Source organism: Calypte anna, chromosome 2 (assembly GCF_003957555.1).
Source record: "Calypte anna isolate BGI_N300 chromosome 2, bCalAnn1_v1.p, whole genome shotgun sequence".
Taxonomy (NCBI): domain Eukaryota; kingdom Metazoa; phylum Chordata; class Aves; order Apodiformes; family Trochilidae; genus Calypte; species Calypte anna.
Genome location: NC_044245.1, coordinates 85,943,986 through 85,969,664, shown reverse-complemented (window position 1 = coordinate 85,969,664; position 25,679 = coordinate 85,943,986). Strand labels below are relative to the sequence as shown.

The window sequence follows — 25,679 nt, the reverse complement described above, 5'->3', positions numbered from 1 at the left end:
ATGGTAAACCCATTTTGTGAATGGGTTGTAGACTGGGCTAGGTAAGAGGAGCGTGGAAAGAGAAAATAGAGTGACCTTAGTTGTTTGGTGTATCTTATGAAGAAAATCCTGTGATGAAGTTACCCTAGACAGCAACTGAGACAATATGCTAGCCCATATAAAAAAGCTTCTTGTGTCTGGTTTAATTTAGCTTCTTCATGGCAACTCCTACAATTTTCTGAAAAAATATTTTGAATTTTAATACATGAATGGTTTACAAGATTACTCAGAGTAATTTGTAGTTTTCTATTTGGCAGTTTGTGCAAACACAGTTTAGAATGGTTTGTTCATGAGCTGTTCACTATCTAGTCCTCACGAGTCTTCCTTAAGTGGTAGCCCTAAAATATGGCTTCTTTTCTTTCCATTTTCTTCCTGGTTGAACTAAGTAGCAGGTGTTGAATTTTCAGTTGAAGAACCTATGATGTAAATTTGCAGAATCATTTGTGTCCTAATTAATAAAAATACAGGGATTTGTAAGTGTTGTTAAAAATATTTGCCAGTTGTTCAAACACCAGTGTAAATGAATCTGGCTGATCTCACTCACAAAAAATAGCCACAAGGTGGTTTTAAAATCATGTAGCTATTGATCTTCCCACTCTGCACAAAAAAATAACTATTTTATTTCAAAGGAAAGGGCTTCCCAGGGGTTTCTGCCACATCTAGAAAGTTACAGGAGTTCTGGGCTTCTGTCAGTTAGAGAAGTTAAATTTGTGTCTTAGAACAAACTGTACCAACAAGTAGCCTGCAGTGTCGGATTTTATGGTTTTCATGATCCCTTCACGCTGTTTTGCTCCTCTGGCTATATGTTGTGCTGTAATACCACCCTAAATTTTACTTTGCTTTGTCAGCATGCCCCATGTAACACTAAATGCCTTCTAGAGGTGCACTTTATAATGAGGGTCAACACCTTTTGGTCAGTGTGTGTGCTTCTCATCAAAGCATCTTTTCCTACAGGAAAAAATTTTTGTAAAAGCTCCTGATCTTCTAAAGAGGTTGTGCAAGTGAAACTCCAGGCATTCTGCTGTGCTGTGTGCTTTGCAGAATTAGAGGGGGAATTTACTTGGTGAAAACAAACTATGACCCTTTACAGCAAAAAGGTATTTCCTTCTCCAGTTAATTGAGCAGTGCCTAAGAGAACACATGTAATGGATTATAATGTTTCAATTCAGACAGCTGAGCATGAATGCCTAAAGAAAATAAAGCTTTCAAATAGAAAGGGATTTTTTTCATTGCCTACCAGTGCCAAGTGGAATTTATATGGAGCATGCCAGCTAATATTTTATTTCATATGTTCGGGAGCTAATTTCAGTGTTGGTTTAGGCAGCAGTAGTGTAAATGAGTGAGAGTCTAATCCCTGTCATGCAAGCTGGGTTCAGAATGAGTGCCTTTTGATCAGAAGACAAGGTTATGTGGATGTAACCAGTGAAGAAAAAAGAGAGCAGGGTGTGCTTAATCCATAGTTAGCACATGCTCTGAAAGGTTTAAAGTTGTGGATTGTCACTATGAGAGAGGAAACTGAAACAGAAAAGGGGACTGGGCAAACTTTGAGAACAGTAAAGGATTATTTATCCCAGTACTCTGCTTTAAGCAGTTATTAATCCATGGGCAAATCCCTTCAATTTGTTGGACCTCTGCTGGGTTAGCTGCACAGGTAACAGTGATGATGCAGCTTAGATTTCTTTTGAAAACATGGCTTTGAGAGTCAAAAAAAAAAAAATCATTAAATTAATGTTTTGCTGGAAGAAGACAGAGTTGATACTTTTTTCCTGCTTAAATATATTTGATTCTTGAAAATATTCATAAATATTTTTTCTGTTGTTTGGATTGGGAATTGACAACCAGAACGTAACAACATGCTGTGACATACCAGATTGAACAGACCTTGTCTTTACAAAATAAGATATATTTTCCACTCAGAAGCTTGTCTATTTAGTTTCCTAATCCTCAGCATCCCCCTTACAGATATAGCCATCACTTCTGTCAGTGAGAAGCATTACAGAAAATCTGGACTGCGTGCTAAGCAGTGTTTGCTGCTTAATGGCATCCTTCTGCGGCGTCTTAAATGAGGATACATCTTCTGTTCCTTTTTTGTTCATAGCCATAAGAGAAAAACACATGCAGAAGAACTACTGCCACACGTTAAGTTAATCCTAAAAACAGGGTGCAGGACCTGGTGTCTGTAACAACCACAGCAGTTTACATGACCCAAGGAGTTTTTCAATTGACTTTTGATGCTGGAGATGACCCTTCATTAATAAGTGAAGAAGGCTAAGATACTCTTAACAGAAACGCAGAGGCAGCCAGTGGATCCTACTCACTTGTATTTGTATGCTGAAATATTAAAACACAAAGCATAAAAAGTGTTATCTTCTAACACTAAAAAAAGGCAAAATAAAAGACTTCGACACTAAATTAATAGTAATTTTTTTTCTCATTCATACAAAACCTGCTCCTTAAGCAGTATGCTAAATCTTTTTAAGTTTTCTATAGACAGAAAACAGTGTGATGAAATTTCTGATGCTCAAACTAAGCATTTCTCAATACTAGGCCTAACTAGATTTGTGCCCTAACTATCATAATAGAAAGAACAGTTAATTAGAAATAATTTTTCTCTTCAAATAGGCAGCTGAAAAACAGCTATAGTACTGCCTAAACTTGTACTGCTGAATAGGTAGCCTTACTTTTTCTAAATCTGAATTTCTCATTATTAATTATTCTCCTTATAATTTCTCCCAGCCAAGACAGAGAATCAGGAAAAGGAGAGAATCCCTATGGGTTGAAATAAAAAGAGATTTAACAAAATAACAAAGCTAATAACAACAAAATAACAAATAACAGCATAAAATATACAAGCTTATATTCAGGATAGTTCTCTGGCAAGGAGAAGCAACAGACCAAGAGGGAGGTAACCTAAGAAACAGACTTACCCACTTCAGCCCACCTCTCCTTTATAATGAGCATGAGGTAAGGGATACACCTTCTAGTCAGCTCCCAGATGATTTGGGGCTACTAATGGCCTGGCCTGATTCTGTCCCAGTGAAGCCAGGTCAACAATCTAAATGAAAATATAAATAGAAAACATGAAAATCACAAGCTCCTTGCCCATATTTTCACCTCGTCAAGTAGAGATTGAAATGTTTGCACCAACTGGAATTAAAATGTGGAAGGACCAAAACCTAGCAATATAAGTTGTGGTTCAGCTTTTTACAGGTGTTTGCAAAATGGTAAATTTGAAGAGAGTGGAGAAACAGCACACAAAGCGTGTTTCAGATCTATTTAAAGACTAGAAGCGTGCAAGCAAAGCCATATAAATCAACAGAATTTTGGGAGGCAATGATGGAAGTTATATAGTTTGGACATCTGCACCTTTGTGGGGGCACTGCTGCTGATCTGCAGCGGAGAGCAAAAAATGAGGAGCTGGTGGTGATGAGGAAGAGGGGGTTTCCTGCATGAGGTAATAGCATCCAGGCAGCAGCTTTGGAGGCATCCCTTTCATCTAATATGTCTTGACACAGGGTGTAGTGAAATGAGGCAACCAGGTGCCACTAATTGCCAGGGAGTGGGCATGAGCTTGTCTTAAGCCCACCTGTACCTGATTAGGGCGGGCCCCCACTGCGCTTGAGCAGGACCAGAGGGCCAATAAAAGGTGGGCTTCCAAACACAGGCTCAGCTTATGCCCGAATTTCACAACCTCAGCATGTGTGGCTTTTACTGTTTCTATAAGCACCGCGCAAACCTGATTTGCACCACTGGAGCTTTGTCTCAGCGCTGCACTGACTTGGTTGTGCCACTAGCTCATCACCCTTAGGTTGAGGCTCAAACCCACGGCCTCAGCATTGCTCGGTTTTGCTGTAGGGTTTTCCAACTGTGCTGTTCAAATTGAGGTGGCCCGTTGTTATCATGCAGAACAGGGCAAGCAATGGTGCTGGCCTCCCAGTCCCCTTCGAGAATGGCATCGCGGATGAAACCAGACTATCTTCCGGATCAGGGTTTATCAGCACCTTTGATGCCTTGGTTGTTCTGTCATGATTGCAGTGGGGTGGGAACGTCGTCATCGTTGTCATCAGGGAGGGTGGGTGGGGGGGTCTCAATATTTATGGAAAGACGAGCATTGTTCCATGTCTGTCATCCTTTTCTCTAAAGATTTCACAGCCTGTTTTGTTTCTTCCAGGAGGGCTTTTATTTTGTCCTCCAGGCCGATGGGTGCAGCTGGTGGGGTGGCCGCTTCTTTCCCATGCTCTTTTTCTGAGCTGGGAGGTGGCAGTAGGGGTGGTTTCAAGCAGCAACTGGGGCCGCCCATCTTGGGGGCATGGGCTGTCCGCATCTTTGCATTCTTTTGTATGTTTCTTTTGATGCTCAGAGCAGGTGCTTCTTCTTCTTCCTCCGGCCCGATGTCTGATAGAAACTTGGCTATAGAGTGGTGCAACTTTCCTGTCATGCCCTTAATGGCAAGGCCGTTGTCCCTAAGTCCTAAGGGATGCCTTCCAGGTTTTTCCACCCTCAGGAGGAAGGGTGGGTAGCGGAGGTGCTGTGGGGACAACACCGGATCCTGCTTCTGGTGGTGGTGCTGTAGTGTCAATGCTAGCGTTTGGCAGAAGTGCTGCAATGGCGGTGACAGCAGCGTCCGCCTCGGCTTTTATTTCTTTTAGGGCATTGATCACCACTCCCCAGGTACCGTCCAATCCGGTTATGTTTTTATTCATTTCTTGAGTATGGAGGTTTCCCAACAGGTCCCTGACGTCCTGTCAAAGTTCCCACGCGGCCGCAGAGGACGGGGAGGAGGAGAGTTCTTGCTCCTTCACCCGTGTCACCAGCTTCTCATTAACAGGGGTGCTTGCTGACAATCCCATCTTTTCCTTTTTCTTGGTCAATCAGTGGTAGAGAAGGAAATGTAGTGGATCTTACCCGATTTCTTGGGTTTTCTGCTAATGCTAGTTTGCGCCGAACTGCGAACTCCCTTTCTTCTGATTCGTCTGAGCAGGGGATAGAAGGTGGTCTATGCCTGCATTCTCCACCAGATGTTGCAAGACGAACCTCTCTTAGGGTATGACGCTCCAAGGTCCAACCAGGTGTTCCAGCAGAAACTCATGAATAGTGCTCTGAGTCTATTGCCCTCAGGGCTGACCAGCCTGGATCAGTGCTATTGCTTCCTGCCTCACCTGGCAGATGGGGAGGAAAATTGCCTATGGCCACACTGACTGGAGGTGTTCCGGGACATCCCAACAGCCAATCTTTTCCCGGCCCTCACCACCCGCACCAGCTGGTGTGAGGCTGTGTCGGTGTCGGTGTTGGTCAGGTGACCCCAAGGGGCCAATCACAGCGCTCCTGCCCATGGCGCTCAGTGTGAAATGGCTCCTGAGGGGGGGCCCGGGGCCTCTATGGCTGGGGTCTGTTTGCTTGGGTTTTTTTTATGTTTGTTTGTTTCTTCCCCCTCTGCTCTTGTATCTTGTTTCCTCACCTGAGAAGAGCATCCTTCAGTGAGACAGGTCACCTGCTGCTGCCTCCGCAGGTAGGACCCGCTTGGCTGTTCCAGGCTGTTCTGGGACCTTGGACTCGGGTGCTCCCATCTGCTCCTGAGTCCTGTGCAGGACTTTCCTGGTCGGGAGTAATCACCAGCTCAGGGGTGGGGGTTCCATGTTTACATATTTGTGTATGTTTATAATTAATTATCTTTATTACTACTTCATTAAGCCTAAGTTTTTCCCCAACCTTAAAGTCTTAATCAATTCCCAGTCTTAAGCCTTATTAAATTCCCAACCTTATTGCCCTTTTTATCTCTCTAAAGTTTAGAAGAGTAGTAGGGAGATAAGTGAGAATAGTTGTCACCTGGTTTTTGGTTAAAACTGTGAAACTGGCCTGAAAGCAAGGTAGTCGGTCAAGTTTCCCAGCTTTTCTGCTGTCTTCCCTGTGATGGCACAGCTCTGTCAGTATGTTTAATGAAACAATTATTCTCTTAGTCCTTTCTCCCAAAGAGTCCTTTTGAAAAGTGGAAATTTGTAATACTATAAAATGCCACTGCTGTTTGTAGCTGTGAGCTATAGTAGATCAAGCTATCAGTTTTCTACCACAAGTCTTTAGTCCTGCTGCCAGCAAAGACTTTATATATGGCTGTAAATCTTCCAGGAGTGTAATACAGGTGAACTGCATTTCACTGTAATGGGGTATGTCTTACACAAAGACAAGGGAGCATTAGGAATTTCATGTGTAATAGCCAGTACTTCCCAATATTAATGTCAGAACAGAGGATGTAGTACTGTGGACTGCAGAAGTTGTTCAGTTGTATTGCTGTTTTCTGTCCCCAAGTACTCTGATTTTATCATAACAGTGCTGCTCCAATTCAGGAGTTTGTGGTATTTGTTTTATAAAAATTATTCTGAGGTGTTCACAGCTCACCTGGAGAAAGAAATTACCTTAACTCAGTTGATACTGCTTTATTTATTAATTTTACTTTTTAACTCAAGAAATACTTAAAACCAAAATGTAAGTCTGGCTTTGAAAATTATACTTCTTTTGCAAGTCCTGGAATCACAGCAATTTTATGAGGCATTCAGAGACCCAGAATGCAAGTAGGTACCTATTGAGATTAATTAAAGAACTTATTTCCTATTGAAGTAAACTAGAATTGTAACTTGGTCATTTCTCTAGTTTTAGGAACTTAAGTTCAAAAAATGTTTTTAATAATTTGGACACTTTTGAGAGTTTTACCCTTGCAGCTGATTTTTTTTTTCTTGTGAAAGTCAGTTTTCTGCTAGTGAGCAGAATAGATAAATAGATCTGTGCTATGTCGTGGATTTCATTTCACAAGTGTTCAACTGTTTCTAAATTTGAATTATTCAAAACTGAACATAGTTAAAATACTATTGTTGTGCACAAACGTTTTTCTTTCATTAACAAGTTAAACGTAGAACTGTCATTGTGAGCTTAAACAACCCAAAATAATATTTATTGCTTTGTAAAGCTGTGAAATGTTTAACAAACCTACACACTGACTCTGTTTATGGTTGGGCAACAGCATCCCATTATGAAATCTCAATCCACAATTCCTGCATCTTAGTTACTGTCAATTTACAGTGTCTTTTGGTCAAATTAAATGCTATTGCTAAGCAAGTACAGTTCCTGTGTAGAGCTGCAGGGTTTTATTCCCAAGAAAAAAATGGCATTTTTGCCTACCTGTTTTTCACCTCCCACTCAGTTTGTGTGGCACCCAGAGGTTGACTGGGGCAGAGAGCAAAGAATGCATCGTAAGCTGAAGAGGAGCAGGCTTTGTTAGAGTGTTCATCATGATTCTTCCCTGCTTGTTTTTATGAAGAGATGTTGCATGTTTAGAATTTGTTCCTGCCTCCTGGCTTCTTCATTCTAAAAGTATTCTGTGTGCACACATCTGAATATGTAACTTGTTTTAGTGCTCACAGAGGTGAAAACAGAAAGTTTGATACTTTGTTGTTGTTAATTTTTTCTTCAGAATTGCACAACCTTTTTTTAATTTGTATGTATATTAGTGTAATAATTCCAAAATCTATCCAAAATTATTCTACGTCATACAAAAGTAAGCCACATATAAAATTATGTATGTAACCCCAAAGAAATGGTATCCTTACTAACCCACTTTTTGCAATTCTTTCACCTAGAAACTAGAGCCTAACATTGACCATCTCTCTCCTTGAAGCAGAAGTTAGGATTCTTGCCCTGCTTTCCACCTTTTCTGTATCTACGTGAATATGAGGCATATGAATATGAGAAAACCAGCAGAATGATGTATGGACTGAAATTCAGGGCATGGCTCTAAGTGGTAGCCCTACAGCTAGCTTAACTTCAACAGAGGCTGCTGCCTGGGTTGAGGGTTTTAGGTTCCTTCAGTCAGGTGTCTTATAGGACACACACATGTGCTTCAATCTGTAATGCAGGTGATGGAAAGGGCTGCACAGCTCACTGCAAGTGAAGGGGGAGTGTATAGTGAAATGAGGCAACCAGGTGCCACTAATTGCCAGGCAGTGAGCATGAGCTTGTGTTAAGCCCACTTGTGCCTAATAGGGTGGGCCCCAACTGCGCATGAGCAGGATTAGGGGGCCAATAAAAGGTGAGGCCTAAGACACAGGCTTGGCTCATTCCTGAGCAAGCCAGCAGAGAGGTCAGTTGCTCTTGGAGCAACAGCACCGATCTGGGCTAGTCAACTCTGAGAGCCATAGGCTTAGAGCATTGCTCGTGAGACTCTGCTGGAACACCTGGTTGGACCTTGAAGCGCCGTTCCCTAAGAGAGGTTCGTCTTGCTACAGGACCTTGCTACAGGTCATTCAGTGACCAGAAAGAGGAAGTCATGGTGAGGAATGAGGCAGACTGTAAGTTTAATACTCTTCATAAAAACTTCTGTGACTTCATCCCGTCTTCATCTCAGTTGTGGTTTCTGAAGTCCAATGGCAAAGTTTAATTCTCTGAACATGATCTATAAAAATGATGTTAGGAGCTGTGAATGCTTGCAGCAGCTATCCTCTGGCAGATTTATTTCTGAAAGTTATTAATGAATTCTGTCAAATGGTTTCTCAGAACATCCAAAACTTAAATCCATGACCTGCTGATGTCCTTCATAAAAGCTGAAATTATTTCTTCATTTGCAGAAGACATAAAATACCTAACAATTGCATCAGATTTGAAAAATTGAAGGTCTGAAGTCACTCAAGTCTCGTTTGGGTCTATGAATCCATCTGTTGCATCCTGTACTTCCCAGCCCAGTAAGACTTTGTTTCAGCTCAGAAAAGTATTAATAGTATAATCACAGTGGGACTTTGCAGGTTTGTGTTTTTTTTCAGTCCTAATCATCAAAGTCATGGCAATTGTTTTTTCTCCAGTGTTTAATCTTTGATTGCTGCACCCCATGCATCCAACTCTATCACTCTTTGGCTGCAGTATTGGTATTTCAGACTGGACACATAAAACTTGAGGGGATTTCACTCTGCTGTCCTGTGGTTCAGGAAATTTTAGCTTGGATTTGTCACACAGCCTTTTGTACAACTTACATTTAAATGCAACTTTGTCTTCAGTTTCTGCCTGTTCTAGTAAGGGAATCTCCTGCTATATAAATGCAAACTTTTAATGCTCTGTATTGGGAACCAGAGTCCATGGAGTCTTCAAATGCTTGTCTTTACCTTGGAATTACAGGGATCAGAGTGCCAGCTGCTTGGAGAGCACTGATGTGTTGCTTGCAGAAACCCTCTGCCACAGGAGAAGCCCTGTTACATTTTACCTTCCTTGAAAACCAGAGACCACTGCTGAGCAGCAGCAGCCTTTATGTTCTAGTTCAATTTTGTTTGCTTTGTTTCATGATCTGAAGATGGTGTCTCTTAGCTGGTTGTTACATTTCCTGTTAGTATTAGTCAGAGTTTTATAAAAGTTAATTCAGAAAAAAGTGCGTCAGGTGAATAGGTAAGAAGAGTGGCTGAACTGAAGGTGTTCCTCAGCCTCTGAATTCAGAGATTGATATTGCACACTGCAAAGCTGTAATAGAGGCACAAGCGAGCATGGGTACCAAAGGATACATTAAATGGTATTCACAAAAGGCAGTTTAGAACCAATGAAGTGCTGTCTAGGCATCAAGGAGTGTGTAGTATAAACATGTCTCAAGAGATAGCCTTGCTTAAAGTTTCATAGTCTGGCACATTGGGAGACATTAGGTTGCTTCTGGTTCAGGCAGACTACTGAGATTACAACCTTATTTTGTGTACAAGGCACATATGAAGCACATGTTGCTGTCTTCTGTTTCTGTTGTTAATAATATGAGCAAGGAGCAAAACTGCATGTTAAGTTTTTCCTTTTGAATCTTGTGACCCTTAATTGGGATGCCCAGTACTTAAGCAGATTATTGTTTTTTAACTGAAAGATATTCTGTCTTTCCAAATATTTTATAAACTAAAATCCTCAATAGTTTGTGAATAAAAGCTCTCTCAAGGACAGTGTAACTTTAATCATATTTAAACTTGATTCTGATCCCACAGAGGGACCAGACTGGGCACTTTATTCAGATCCAGGCAAAATTGGCTTTTATCCTTAAAATTCCAGCAACACTCCCTGCAGCAGTGGGGTCTCTTGTGGGCAAAACTATTTGGTTTACACTTGTTAAACTTCGTGTTATTTGGCAAAACCTGTCTACTTGTATTCATATCAGGTGTCAAGAGTTGTAGAACTTGTGAGGAAAATCAAAATACATTACACAACAATAAAATAGAAAAATGAGAAAATAACTTGCTTATTTTTCACTTTTTCAGAATATTGCAACACTTTCACACTACTGCTTCAGATTACACCGTCATTTTCACATCTGGATGCACAGCTGCACTTAAACTGGTAGCAGAAGCATTCCCTTGGATACCTGAAGGCACAAAGCAACCCAGCAGTCGATTTTGTTACCTAACAGACAGCCACACATCTGTGGTGGGTATGAGGGGAATAACTGCCTCATTGAATGTCTCATCTGTTCCAATAAAACCAAAGGAAATCATCTTATCAGAAAAAAACAGGTTATCAGCTGAAGAACAAAACTGCTCAACACCACATCTTTTCTGTTACCCAGCTCAGAGCAATTTTTCTGGTACCAAATATCCCCTTTCATGGATACAGGACATAAAATCTGGAAAACTGTGTCCCATCAAAATACCAGGGAAGTGGTTTGTTCTACTAGATGCAGCTTCCTACGTGAGCAGTTCTCCTTTAAACTTGGGAGTTCACCAAGCTGACTTTATCTCCATCTCATTCTACAAAATCTTTGGATTCCCAACTGGCGTAGGAGCATTACTGGTAAATAACCGGATTGCCCCCCTCTTGAGGAAGACCTATTTTGGAGGTGGAACTGCAGCTGCCTACCTTGCAGGAGAGGATTTTTATTTTCCCAGGAAATCTATATCAGAAAGGTAAGGATTAGTTTAACAAACCAGAGTTTTTTGCTGATACTTTTTCCATCAGGCAACTGTCTTAGGGTTGAATGGATGCAGTGGGCTATAACACCTGTGCTTCTTGATGCAGCTGGATAGATATTTCACATCTAACTCTGTTTTCTTCTTAATATTCCTTTTTCCTGTCTAAAGAGCATCTGAAATATCTGCTTTCCTTCCCTGATCTAGTTTGTCACAAGTGGTAAAAATACAAGACTTCATTCAGTGACAAAAAGGTCAGTCTATGCTTTTTTAATTTATATATTATAACTTGGTGGAACCTTGATTTGTTTTTGAAACTCTGCAGCTGGAGCAGCCAGGCCAAGTTTCACACAGCATAGTGACTCTCAGTGGAACTGGGAAATAAGGTCCATGTATTTCACTGGAAAGGTGTCAGGGTTTACTCACAAGAGAAGCTTTATCAGAATAACTTGTCCAGTTAGATACATTACTTAGGAGAAATATTAGTAGTGCTCTTATTCCCTGATTGAGGTTCTGGAGAAGCTGTGAAGCTCTCTTACAGAAAATTGAGGACACCTACAAGAGTTTGAGCATTCACACATAAGGAAATTCTGGGCAGTGGCTTAGTTTCCTGAGTCCCTTATTACACTGAAACCCTACTATAAGAGATGCTTCCTCTCTCTGCCAACAACTTACATAAATTCTGTAAAGGGTATTTCTTCCTGTGTAACATCCAATACACCTGCACAAAGTAAAGCCTGAGAACAGCATTTAATATTAAATTATAGTTCTTGGGAAAGGCTAGAGGTGAAAAGGGGAAAACATAAAAACCAAGCCATACAAGTCTTGTATTTGTGTATTTATTCAGCAGCACAAAGTCCTGCATCTCCCATCATGTAAAGTCTTACTTTTCACTGTATATGCAGTAATGTGGAACAGTTCCTCATCTGTGCACACCTCTTACGTGTGTGCTCTGAATGTTGCTGTGGGATTTTGGTTCTAGACTGTTAAATGCAGAGGCTGGCTACATTAGCCTGTCTCTCTTGCTGTATGAAGCCATGCATTATTTCCAAAATGGACATTGGTGTGGTGAATGTCCAGTTAATCTTTAATTTAGAAATAAAAACAACAGGGAAACATTGTTGTTCTGACCTCTTTCTCTTTTTTTCAAACCAAAAAAGGCTTTGAAGTGCAGCACTCACTAGAAGTCAGGATGAAAGGGCATAAAAATCAAGGGATCCCAGGGTGTTCCTACATCACCTGCAAGCCAAGGAGAAAACCTGCTTTAACAGGCTCTAATTTCTGAGTAGTTTTCTAGAGGTAATTGACACACAATTCCTGAGATTGAATAGCAGGTAAAAATATCTGAAATGCATTTGAGATCTCAGTTTTGCTTTTATACTTTTTTTAATAAGAGGAGAAATGTGTGTGGAAACCTTGAAGGGAGCTCTGTCTCTTGTATCTTTCTTAGGACTTTTCGGAGACTGACTAATTACAAACCTTCAGGTATGTATTTCAGGGTCCCACAGCTTTCAAGTTTTTCTTTAACTTAATCAAAAGTGCACACTTTTGATTACTACAGTTATAAGCAAAGGAATTTGTCCAATTTTGGTTTCTCAGTCAGACTGGGTATAGCATGTCTAATGTTAGTATGAGGGAAAGTAACTCAAATAATTAAATCTGACAGCTGGATACCCAGGCATGTGATACTAGTGTCTGTTAGACACCAGTGTCACTCAGTCTGAATCAATGTATATAGGTAAATATTTACTTTGTCTTCATCTAATCCTTTGGTTATTATTTGAAAACCTAATATTTAAAACCATGTGTTTCAATAGAGCAGTTTGGAGCAAAACTTCTTTACTTCAAACAAAATACCAGGCCAGAGTGGACAAAACTGATATCATTACCTTATCTGTGTGCCATGTTGCCATTTCTTTGCTAGTGATTTAGACACCTGGGTCATTATTTCTCATGTAAACAGCAACTCTAGCCAGGCCTTATCCCTGCCAAATTACAGTAAGCAGCCTCCATTTTTGGCTGCTTGGCCCAATGTGAAAAGGTCCTGAGAAACCTGCTCCAACAGGATGTGCTTTTGGCAGGAGGTGAGACTGGAGATCTCCAGGGACCCTTTTCAGCCTTTGTGCTTCTGTGCTTGATGCTGTGCACCTATACTGAGCTCCATCTGCATTCCCTCTTCAGGCGTGCATTTGTGATTCAAAAGGCTTGTTTCTTTAAACCCTTTTTGAAAAAACTTGTTTACAGTGCTGGATTAACACTGGCATTGAATACACTGAAACATGTCATTTCATGTGGTCATTCAAAAAGAAACTTGAACTCTAAAAGTATCATTGGAAAAGCTGATTAGAAGGTGTGTATCTGAATACCCTTAGCAGAAGGTATTCCCCATGCACACACAATCAAGTGCAGTGTACTAAGGAAATGGGTTTTTTCTGAGTCAAGGTGAAACTTAAGTGGAGGTGTGTGATGAGGGTGTTTTATTCATCTTTCCTTTCCAGGTCTGTCAAAATGGTTTCCTTTTGTCTTAATGGGTACAGTTTTTCTAGTGTTTCTTGTACTTTATTTTGTTCTTGCTTTATAAATTATTCTGTTGTAGACTCTTGCATTACTTTAATAACCTTAAATCAGTTCCACATTTTCCTATTCCATGGCAGTAGACAATCTTCCTATCTCAACTTTTAAAATCATGTTTATTGTATTTTCATCCTTGTATCAAACAGCTTGACAAATTATTATTATCATTCACAAATCTAGCCTCATTTCCCAGGTTTTTTTCTGCACAGCATGAGATAATAAAATAATATTATTATGTGTAGCAAGCATTCAGAGATAAAATATTCATCATCTGCCCTATTTTTCTTTTGTATCTGGGAGAACTATTCAGAATCTGATCACCCTGGAAATTATGACTAAGGGAAAAGAAGCTGTTGTGTTATCTGTAAATTGGATATCTGCATCTTAGTCTACCAGTGTGAAATATCTATTGCATTAGCTTTTGTGTATTTTTCATTTCCAAATGCATTTCCAAAGGCTTTGGAAATCCAGGTGGCGTGACATTGCTCCTGACAAGTTTTAGGCTCTCTTGCCTCTGCTGCTTGAATGATTTGACAGCCCCAAAGCAGCACCCACTTTTGTAATCTATGGTGAATTGAACTTAACGAAAGCATGTTTCCTTCTACTTGATGCTGCAGCTTTTTATTTTTGAGGTGATATATCATGGTTCGTATATATGACCTGCAGATAAAAGGTTCTATCCTTCAAGTTCTGCAGGAAATGTCTTTGATTAGGGCAGGCTCATGTAGTATGATGGAGAACTATGTTAGAGATCACCTGGACAACTCTCTGCATCCCTATGCAGGTATGTGTATAGTAACATTGTTGGGATCCTCAGCTGCATGTGGAGTTTGTGCATGCACCATCCCTGGAGGTGTTCAAAAAAAGTGTAGATGTGGCACTTGAGGACATGGTTTAGTTGGCATCACCGTGTTGGTGTTGATGGTTTGAACTTCATCTTAGAGGTCTTTTCCAACCTTAATGGTTCTTTGATGCTATGAAAGCAGAAAGGCAGGGATGAGACCTATTGCAAGAGCTGGAGGCAACTGATCCTGAAGCTCAGTGGTGGATAGGGAGCAGCCTGAGAAACCCTTGTCAAAAAGCTGTTGTTCTTCTGGAGATTGTCTCCTTAGCATTATTCCATGTTTCTGTCAGCACAGAAAGTAGGCTGAACTAAACTAAGCACGTTTCTTCTTTCTTTCTTCTTCTTACATTGCAAAGAAGGCCATGAGTATTCATATACCTAGTGGAGTTGTGGGCTTCAGACACAGAAGCTCGTGTAAATCATATCAAGGATCAATCTATTGTTAAGCAGCTCCATACCGCTATATAACTGGCACCAAATTACTGTCTTGTAAAAGAAACCTACAAATCACTCAAGAGCTCCAGTGCAATAAGGATTTTTAAATAAAAGAAATTTGGAGCTCATTATAAAATACATTGTCCTTAAGATATGAACTGTTTAGACATGATGGCAAGAAAGAAGAGAATTCTGCTATATGCCAGGACTTGATTTTTACCACTGATCCAATGCAGTAAAAGTTTCTGCTTGATCCAGAATGTATCTTTGCTGTCACTGTGCCTAGCAAATTGTCATGACATAGTTACAGCCTAGGGAGTTCTTGTACTCAAACTTAGAATGAAACTATTTCCCTAAATCTTCTTTGAGAGGCCTTGTGAATATCTGGTACCAGGTATTGGGATTTTACTGTATTTGTTTTCTAGTGATAAATTTATTCTACACTTTTTGTTATACTTTGTGTATTTTACATTTGTGATTGATTAACTTGTTTGATATATGAGTAAAAACAGTGGTAACTTGTTTAGCATAGAAATAATGTTTTTTTCTTCATTTGTGTTGTATACATATACCATGTAAAAGCATATACCATGTAAAAGGCTGAGACTGTTTTTTTTGACCCAGGTGCCATTTACTACATACAAATCCTGTTCAGACAATGTTAAGGGATTGATTTACTTCAAAGTGCTGGAATTAAAGCTTTTGCTCTCTCTTTTTACCTCAGGCAGATCTTAGGAACAGGAATTGCTGTAAATACTCCATGGTATAGTACATGAGTTCAATAGTCGTCATTTGACTCCTGAAGTTACAAAGACAAAAGCATGAGCTAAGGCAGACATACTGAAGAGCTGTAACTAGTGCCAGAGTGTCAATTTAGATATTTATTATTCTTTTAATCTTTTTATATGTTATGAATCCTCCAGCATGTGTGTTTAAATACTTCCACAGTAATGCTTAAATTGTTCTCAGTTGCCTATTGAAACTTTATTTGCTCTTTTGCTGTGGGTTTAATCTCATTTTAGAGTTTAGCCTCAGATGTGCAAAAAGCACCCATCCTGGGCAGGAGCATGTACCACGTGCAGGCCTGGGTCCCCATGTCTCTCTTTCTCCAGAACCACCTAAGAAGGGATGAATCATTCTCAGATCTTTGCTCCTTTCCTAGGAAAGCAATTAAGAGCTTTTTCTGACTGGGGCTGGGGGCTGTGGGTTCACAGCTACTTCTTTGTGCTAATATAGCTCTGCTGCCCAAGCAGAGGAAGAGTGGTAAGAAGGTCATCAGGGCAGGGAACGGACCATAACAAGTGGTTTGTTTTTTCCATTTAGGAGTTTTTTTAAAGCATGAAATAATGTGAGCAGAGGAAAAATTGAAATAACATGTCTGTAAGGGTGGAGTCTCCTCTGGAGACATTCAAAACCCACCTGGACATGTTCCTGTGTGACCTGCATGAAATGATCCTGCCCTGATAGGGGGGTTGGACTTGAGGTCCCTTCCAACCCCCTATCATTCTGTGATTTATCAGAAGAAGGTGCTAAACATTAGTACGTGTCCTGTTGTACTCTAGGTGGCCCTGCTCTAGCAGGGGGGGTTGGACTAGATGATCTTTCGAGGTCCCTTCCAACCCCTAGGATTCTGTGATTCTGTGTGATTCTGTGATTTGTGCATACACACCTCCAGATCCAGGGACTCACAAAAGACTCCAGAAAAGGAGACAAACCCACATTCATGTGTCATGTGGCAACTATATATGTAATATTTCAAAAGGGATCTTCACCTTCACTGTTTTTTTTAGGTTTTGTTTTTTTTTTTTTTAAGGTCTGTTGCTTCTTTCCATGCAGAATCAGGCTTCTAAAACATGTTTTGAAAGGAATTCTTGACCAGAGTTGTTATTGCCCTTACATCAAGTCTGGTTATTTAAGAGAAGGATATGTTTTTTGTAGTCTAAATGAAGTCAGAATACAAGAGACCAAACTGCTCATAAAGGTTTGTCTGTTAAGAGCAGAAGACCCACAAAACCATCTTAAATTTAATGACAGATTATGTGACTTCTCATTTGATGTAATATTATTCTTTATTTATAGCTAAGCTACAGAGATCTAGTTTTAAAAAAAAGCTTAGTGGTCACTGGCTTCCTAGTGGAGAACTAATGATACACAGAGTACTTTAAATGTTTAGATTATATCGCTCAGGCTAACATTTGAGGATTACAAGTACAAGCACAAGTTTTGGTTTTGGTTTTCATCTTCTTATTAGTCAAATAAATGCAAGAGTGCATCTGGCAGTTGTGCTCCTGGGAACCCATGAGAGAAATGTCTACAGGGTTCTCAAACAGATTTAATTCAGAACAAAAAATATTGATGCTCTTGAGGAAAAAAGGTTTTCAAATCTTTCTTGACTTTCACACATAAGCAATGGATTCCAAAGCAGGAAATACTCAGATTTGATTAAATGCCTGGCTGTCACGTTTCAGTCTGTTTGTGTTCAATTAAAATTTCAGAGGGATTCTCTAGCATTATTATAATCTACTTTTTACATATCTAGTAATTTATATTATCAAATAACATCTGCTGTGGCTTAATAACTGTGTCAAATGATTGTAATAGCTTTATTTTTGGTGAATTTTATGATAAGTTTTAAAGCTACAGCAGGGAAAGTACTGCTGAGAGAATCGTATCTCCTATTTTATACTTTACGGCATATATTTTGCAGCTATTTTCAGGTAGTGCTTTGAAGTAACCCCTTTTTAATTTATTTTTTATGGCTGCGGATTCAAATAAGTTCAGTAATACAGATTACATGGATTTTATTCATAACATCAACTGCTGAAAAGTGGTTAGTATTAATCTTAATTCTTCTTATCACTCAATTTCACCTAAATTAGAGGTGGTGTGATTGCTCTTAAATTAGCCACACTAATTTATTATTGGATTAAGTGAGAAAAGTGACTCGCCGCTTTTGTCAGTGGCACATTTAGCATGGTCTGTCTTTTGGGACAAAACAATATATTAATGCTAAGTGACAGTAACTCAGTTAACCCCTCCTAAAAAGGATTTTTTTAAATTTTTTTCTGTTGTCAGTATGCAAATAAAGGCAGCTGCTTTGATGCCCTCATCAGAGCTAATGATGCTGTTCATACCATGTTATGCTTAGGTCTTGCATCTGCATTTTTACTGTGTTTCATTGTGATGGGTTAGTTTAGGATTGTGTGAAAATAAAGGGCCAGAGTCAATGTGAGCCTGAGATATTGTGTTTCTCTAGAAAAACAGAAGTTAAAAGATAAAATGTACCCTGCATGAGCTTTTCTCAAATTGAACAAGGCATGTGTATGCATATAAGAAATGCAGCCCTTTACTGTGGAACAGTGACATGTGGACATTAAACTGCCTCTAATCATCTAATTAGATTTGCTAGCCTTTTTCTAGACTACTCAGTTCTGGTACTGGTCAACACATATCCGTTTATGACAGAAATCAGGTCTTTGCATGTGAGACTGTTCTTTATTCCAAAGAAACAGATTTTATGCTAATCTGACTGACAGCATAATTTAGAAGGCACCAGTAATGCAGTGAGACATAAGTATTTTGGGTCTAGTGGTCTGAATATTTGAGCTCCACTTATGTATGAAAATAATTATGAAAATACTGACATTTTTACAGTTAGCATCAAAATGTTCAATATTTACTATTAACTTCATACTGAAGCTGCTGCAACATTTGCAAGGTCAAAGTATTTTTATCACTTTCCTGTCACCATAAGTTTCAAGTTTTCAAATATTTTTTTTTTTTATTATTTGCTTTATTATGACCCTTTGCTAGCACAGCACATGTATCCCCCAGAGAGGTTGTACTCTGTTGTGCTGGAAGCCATGGAAGAGCATTTGCAGTCTTTTAAGGATGAGATGTAGCAAATGAGAACAGCATAACCTCTTTGGGGGTGCAGTAAAAGAACTGCTGATAAAGGCCTGTTGGCCCGATTCATCTCCTGCTGGACTCAACAGGAGATCTTTGATTATATTCTATGTGCCAGATTTAATCTTTTAATCACTTAAATTGATTTTAAAATTACATGAATTCTCTTTGATTCCCTATCTAGACGTTTCTAGGTGATTTTCCTAGTCAGATTACTACAGAATTGGGGATGGAACAGGAAAACTGTCCTTCTGATTGTTCATAAGAATTACACTCCTGGTATTTAGTGAATAAGATAATTAAATTAGATAAACTAAAAGAAGCAGGACCATGAACTTAAGCTCAAGTTTTCTGAAGTTTGGGCTTTTTTACGTTTGTATGTGTGAGGATACACATAATCAAGAAACTATAGTTGATATACCAGTAGACTGATAACTATGCAAAAATTCCTCCTTGTAAGTCTTGCCCAAGTCTAATTTTAAATTCTAGATGTAGCAGCTTCATAAAGCTATAACTCTTCTGTTCTCTCTTACCAGGTGGTAGATTGACAATGATTTTTACACACAGAGGTGTTGAGTGCAATTTTAAATTTTATTAAGGACCAAATGCTGTGGCGTGACTTACCAGGAATTGATAAGGAACTTGGCCTGTAACATGTTTTTAATAATAGATATAATGAAGCCAGTTTTATCTTTATAATATGGTTGCATCTCCAAGAAGGTTGAGCACCTTCACGTTCTTGTTTCTAATCTTATAACTGTTGCTGTTGTAAGTTCACATCAGAGCACAGGTGGACATTATTAGTGGAACTGATGTAAAACTTCAACTCTAGCCAAGACATTTCAGTATGTACACGTTGTATAGAAAATGCAAATCAATGTGCCATGCGTGTCTTGTCAAAGGAGAATGGTCTTCCTATTTGTTAGTGTGCCAGTTTGTAGCAGGCATCCTAAATATTTCCTGTGAAGTCTTCTGTCGTGGAATCAAGTATATGAAGATTAATGTCCCCAGTGTGACCCTACAGTCTTCCTTTATATGAAATATGTATAAGAATGTAGATATATTCGTACTGTGTTCTCTAAAAATTTCTCAAGATTTACATGCTATTGACATTGACACTGAATTCTTAGTGTATTAGTATGCACACTGTAGTGGGTGTGCTACCTTTTAAGATTAACTGTATGAAATTCTCAGGAACTCGTACTATATGATGAATCAAACTTAGAGTTTAACTACAGTTTAAGTATAGCGAACAGGTTTTATTTCAGTTTTCCATGTCAAAGAAAATGTAAATTAACACATATTTCCCCCATGCAGAGAGAACTGAATAAGTTCTCATTTAATCTCCCTTCCTGTCTGACGAACATAAATGCTTGGCTATCAGAACTGTGAGTCAAAGATAAAGGAAGATTTCTTATCCTAGCCTGGTTTATTTAAATTATGAGCTAAAGGGGGAATGTGAATCTTGAAAAGATCATTTTGTAGTTAATGAAGCAGTTTTAACAGCCAAGCAGATCTACCTTCAGCTATTTAAATGGCTGCAGGAATGCTAAAATTTTATATGATCATAAGAATTTTCAGCAGAACCTCTTATTTAAGTAAACTTCTCTTATCTGGGCTGCTTTCCTAAGTTAAAGATTAATAATCCACTAATTTAAGAATTCCGAAACTTTTTACCTCAGGTGCACAAAAAAATTAACAAGGAAAGCCCAGCCATCATTGAATGCCATGCAGGTTTCATTCAAACACTTTTAAATCTCTAGTGGCATATTGAAAAGGTATGAAAGTATTGCCAAATCTGTCAAATTTGCTCATCTGTGGCTGCCCTAAAGGGGGTGGAGGAAGGAGTAGTATTCACTCCCTACATTTATGTCCACAAATTACACTGTCAACACATTTTCAAGCTGCATATGACTGGCCAAGAAAGGAAAACTGTAGACACAAACAAGGAGTGTATGCCACTAGCAAGTTTTTTCCCTGGAATTACTGACCAAAGAATACCTAAGCCGTAGCAATGGATGCAGCATGTTGATGACATTTTTTTCTGCTAATTTAAAAACTCTTCCTTCAATCCTATTGGAAAATTAATCCTTTATCTAATAGCCAGAGTAAAAGAGCTATGGCACCCCGTGTCTCATGACAGATTAATTTGTCAATTCTGCATGAATAAGCCAGGGAGACCACAGTGTGGTCCTGTGTATGAGCCCTATCTCACATCTGAATTCTGGCTGGCCAAGCAGTGTCTCAGGCAGTGACCTGGCAAACAGACTGATCAGTCTCCAGCATCAGAGGGTGAGTGGTAACATTTCCATTGAAAACCTAAATACATGACAAGATGTCCAGCCCAAAGTTATAATATGGGGAAGAGGCCAAAATACAAATACTGAACTAAGCTGTTTTCATTTCACAAGCAGGAGTGTAGAGGCTTTTTCTGTAATCCAGGCTGTGCATGGTGCTGTAGCTGTAAGTGTATGGTCAAATTCCTGCTCTTGGGACCCAAAGAACATGGGAGTTGTAGTAGTCAAAGATAGTCTAAAATACAGGTGAAGAAAGGCTTGTACCTTGCAGTAACAAAATTTATTGGGCCAACAGCTACGTCTGGGAAATCAGTTTGCCTCTCTTTAGAAAACTTGCCTTACAAGGTCTAGGCATCATTAAGGTGTCAGGCAACTCTGCCTGATGCTCCACTGAAAATAACACTGCTTTCTGCTTCCTGCCCATTTCTCCTGAAGCCAAAATCAGAATTCAAACAAAGTTTAATTTCTTAAACTTATTGTAGGGATTAAATTTAGCTCTTAAATTTAAAACAAAGTACAGTGTAACTTCATTTGTACTGGAACATAGTGTTATCAATTGCAATAGACAATTTTGTTCTTCATATACCACAGTGATTTGACATCCCATGGTGACACAATTACTATATGCTTTACAGATCTGCAGGAAAAAAGAAAAAAAAAAAGGTAAAATGGGACTGTTTCTTTTACTTCCATAGAGGAAAATGGTTTCTTGAATCTGCAGGAAAACAAAAATAAAAAATCAGACTTTCTGGTCAGTCTTTATATGACATAAATCTAACCTGCACAGTAAAATTAAGATAATCTTTATAATAAACCTCTGAATAAATCATATTCCTAAGAGGGAGAAAAAAATTACAGTTAGCAGTATCATTTTAGAACTATGGGGTGTGTGTGTTTATTTGGGTATACCTGGTGTAAGTCAACACCCTCTAGGTTACCAACTAATTTTTAGGTAGCATCTTACACTCAATGATAAACTTGATTCTTCAATCTGAAGCAACTAAAATTTGATGAGGCATGGTGTCTATTTTTGTTTTCTCTATTTGTTCAATGAAGTATGTACATACCTTAGTTTTGGAAGTACAGGTCCCTGATGAGTCTTCTTGCAATCTCTGGGCACATCTGAGAAGGCAGTGTTATTTCCAACAAGTTGTACTATTTCCAACAATCTTTCTTAATACTTTTATTTCAGTTACTTCCCTGATTGCAGGGAAAATATAGTCAACAAGGTGATGAAACTTTGAATCCTTTTCATCCTGGCAATTTGATTACTGTTTAAAATGAGAATTTCTTTATAACTGAAAAGTTCAAAGTTTGACTTTTCCCTTTTAGCATTGCCTTATAGCAGCATTCTGAGAGAATAAGACCTTGGCATATATGAGATGTATCAGTAATAATCCTGTTTGCAGAAATCCTGCACTGGTGGAAAATGTTGACATTCAGACTAAAAACTAGTGACAGTTTTGCAAGCCTTCCTTATAAATTACATTTTTATGATCTTCCTTGTAAGATTATCCCAGTGAATTGTTGCCTCATTTTTCTGTTTTAACTTCATTGTTTTTCTGCTTTTGTTTTTCAGTCCCCTGATTATACTTGACTCTTAAGAAAAGCTTCAGAGAATGCTCTGTGTTTGCAGTGTGAATTAAACCGTGCCAGTGTGCATAACAATTACATTATAAATATTTTCTCAGCAATTCGATAAAGACTCAAATTAAGAAAAATAATTACCAGTACAATTACAATTATATATAATTATACTATATTCAGTTTAGTTTATCTCTAACTTTCTTGTACCACAATGTGCTCATTGTTGAAGAATGAGATTTTGGCTCTATTGGAAGTAAACATGAGTTTTTCTGTTCTATATTGTGTGTAAATGAGGAGCTTTGCTGGTTCAGCTTCCAAACTGGCCTCCCAGATTACAATTTCTTTCATGGAGTTCATCTTCAGTTAGGTTAGAGAGACTGTTTGCTCCTGACAATGCGACTTGAGGCTCTGAGCATCCTCGTTGAGATGAGAGGAGATTGGAGTAGGATTTCTCCAAAGTCTCTTCCAACCTAAGCCATTCTATGATAATTCCTTAAATAAAAATTATCTGTACCTTGGAAAATGTAGTTATTTTGTATTTATTCAAGAAGAGAGATGTATATATGCTGGGTTTTTTTTTCCCTAAGCCAAAAATTAACTACACACAGCAGATGCTTTCCCAGAGAAGCACCAAGTTGTCCAGAACACTGAGTGAGGACCTGGTGTCTCTAAGAGGGATCAAATTCATGTCACTTATTTAATTTAAGTGTTATCTGTGGGCTAATCAGGCTGTATCAAAACACCCCAGGATGCAGAGCAGCTAAGATGTGCTAGCTTGCTTTGTTTGCTTAGAGCAAGTATATGTATTCCAGTTCTCTAGAACTGCATCTACACTGTCTTGCTCAGGGAGGATTGATCCTTTATAAAAAACACAAGAGAAACAAGTGATCTAGAAAATAACGGGCTATTTATTTTGCCCCTCAGATCTTAAAAAGTGCTCTATGGTGACCCATTGTTGTTTCTTCTGGCCCAAACTGCTCAACAAAACCATGTTATCTGGTCATATGGTACACAGTTCTGCTTACCAGGAGAGGCTTTATACAGCATAGTCAGTATGGCAGTATTAATGGTTTTTATTTATCTTTTTTATATTGCCTTCAAATAGTCACTTGATACTTTAAAGTAATCCTCATATGTTACATAGTGATGTTAATTGTGCTTTTCAGAAGCTCTGAGACTAAATATTTTCTCTTTTTCTACTTTCTTCAGGGAATCTTTATCCTATTCAAGATGAAATCCACATTTTAGACAATCTCTCTGTTTATCTTTGTGTCTTAGATGTACATAACACTGATGACTTGAAGTTCTTTATTCAGTATGCAACCTGCTAGTCTACTTTGTCTTCACAAAGAAGTAATAGCCTATAATTAAAGAAAAATTATTTGGATTTGAGAGGTCTGGATCATCTTTCCTTTTCAAATTCTATAGCATTTTATTTGTTTGAATTTACGATAAGTATCTTTGCCATTTAATTCAGTTTTTGATGGTCAATGCTGATTTTATTTCCCCAGCCTGTGTTAAATTCAGAAATCCAATATTGACATTAGTTGGCAGAATAGTAGCTGTTCCCAGCACTTGAAAACAGAATCCATAATATATCAACATGGGAAACACGGATCTTTTCTTTTTAAGCTCCAGTTTACCTTCATAAAGCCGAAGATTAGTTTTTATTTTCTGTATGTGGCCACTACAAAAAGGTCAGTCAGAGTTGTAGTAACATTGAGTTCCACATGCAAACAAAGATAATAAACTTCCAGTTGCATTCAGTTTAATGTATATTTCATTATCATCTCTTTGTGGGAACATCTATGTTAGAACACAAGATATTAATTTATAACCTGTTAGCTGCAGTGAGCAGCATTGAGCTGTTCAGAGTGGTACAAGGTAAGCTGGCTGAGTTGAATGGCTGAATATGTTTCTGAGCAGATGTTTGTAACAATTATTTGGAAAGTATCCAGTTTACTCAAATAAGGATAAACACTGAGGAAGTGTATCTTAGAGGTATATAGGAAAATATTTTGAAAGGACTCAAGTCATATTTCTCCTTATCAGTGGATGGTTTGCAGGGATTTAGCTTGGCCATAAACTGAACCGAGTGTGACATTATCTGCCTGAAAGCAGAGAAGGCAGTCAAGATGGCTCTCTTAAAAATTAATGAAAACAGTTTTTTTTTCTATCAAAAATAATACTGTCTAACTTTCTGAAAAAGTGCAAGCAATGGCAACATAGCAGATTGCTTGGCAGCTATTGAGGCCAAGGCTAAAGAACAGAGAACTTGCATGGGCACCAGTACTCCATGGGGCTGTCCAGTGGTGGGAGCTGGCAGTGTGTGTCCCTGCCAGCCTCTCCAGAAAACTACTTGGACACCATCTCCCTCTGCAGGCATGGCTGCTATAGGCAGAAACAACTCTCTACTTGGTGACATCTACCTGCTAGCATAAGGAGGAGGTGATGGAGAAAGAGTCACAAATTCTGGTGAGTCCTTGATAACTTTGCCTGTAGAGCTTGCTGCTCTTAGCTGAGTTGTCCTTTGAATTATTCAAAAGCTCTGGGGCTCACCTTTAAATTAGAAGACAGTCTCTCCAGGCCTTGGACCAAGTGCTTCCTAAGAGTCAAAATTTACCAGTCTCTGTCTGGCTAATCATTAACCATCTCTATGGATAATCAGTATTATCTTCAGTGCATGCCAACATTTGCATTTGCTATTACAGTGACAGAAGGTGGTAAAAAATGCTGATTCTTTTTTTCAGGTTAAAATTTTCAAAACTTTTTGTGATGATGGATGTGCCAATATCACATGTAGTACCTCTCAAAACTCTTCCACTTACCTCAATAATACATTCTTTTTCCCAAAGGAGCCTTTGAAATGTCTCCAGTGAGTTTGAACACCAGAATTTTAATAGATGGTATGATAGCAGTCAGTTATTTTTGTTTAATCATCACAGGAGTCACAGGTAGAACTTTCATTTTCCTTTCAGATCTGAGGTCACTGAGCAGCTCTTCAAGGCAAACTTAGACTTTCATCACCAAAGAAGGTCTAAGACCAACAATAGGATTCACAGACATACAAAAGAATGCTCAGTGGGGACTCTCTGA

General features: G+C 38.8%; 1 protein-coding gene across 1 annotated transcript in view; it reads left to right on the top strand.

Annotated features, from left to right (window-relative positions):
- The window catches only part of MOCOS (molybdenum cofactor sulfurase), a 217,020-nt gene that overhangs the window by 78,673 nt on the left and 112,668 nt on the right, over positions 1-25,679 (top strand). Inside the window, exon 4 of the mRNA XM_030446400.1 lies at positions 10,296-10,937. Coding sequence (XP_030302260.1) covers positions 10,296-10,937 — 642 coding nt within the window. The remainder of the gene's footprint in view (positions 1-10,295; positions 10,938-25,679) is intronic.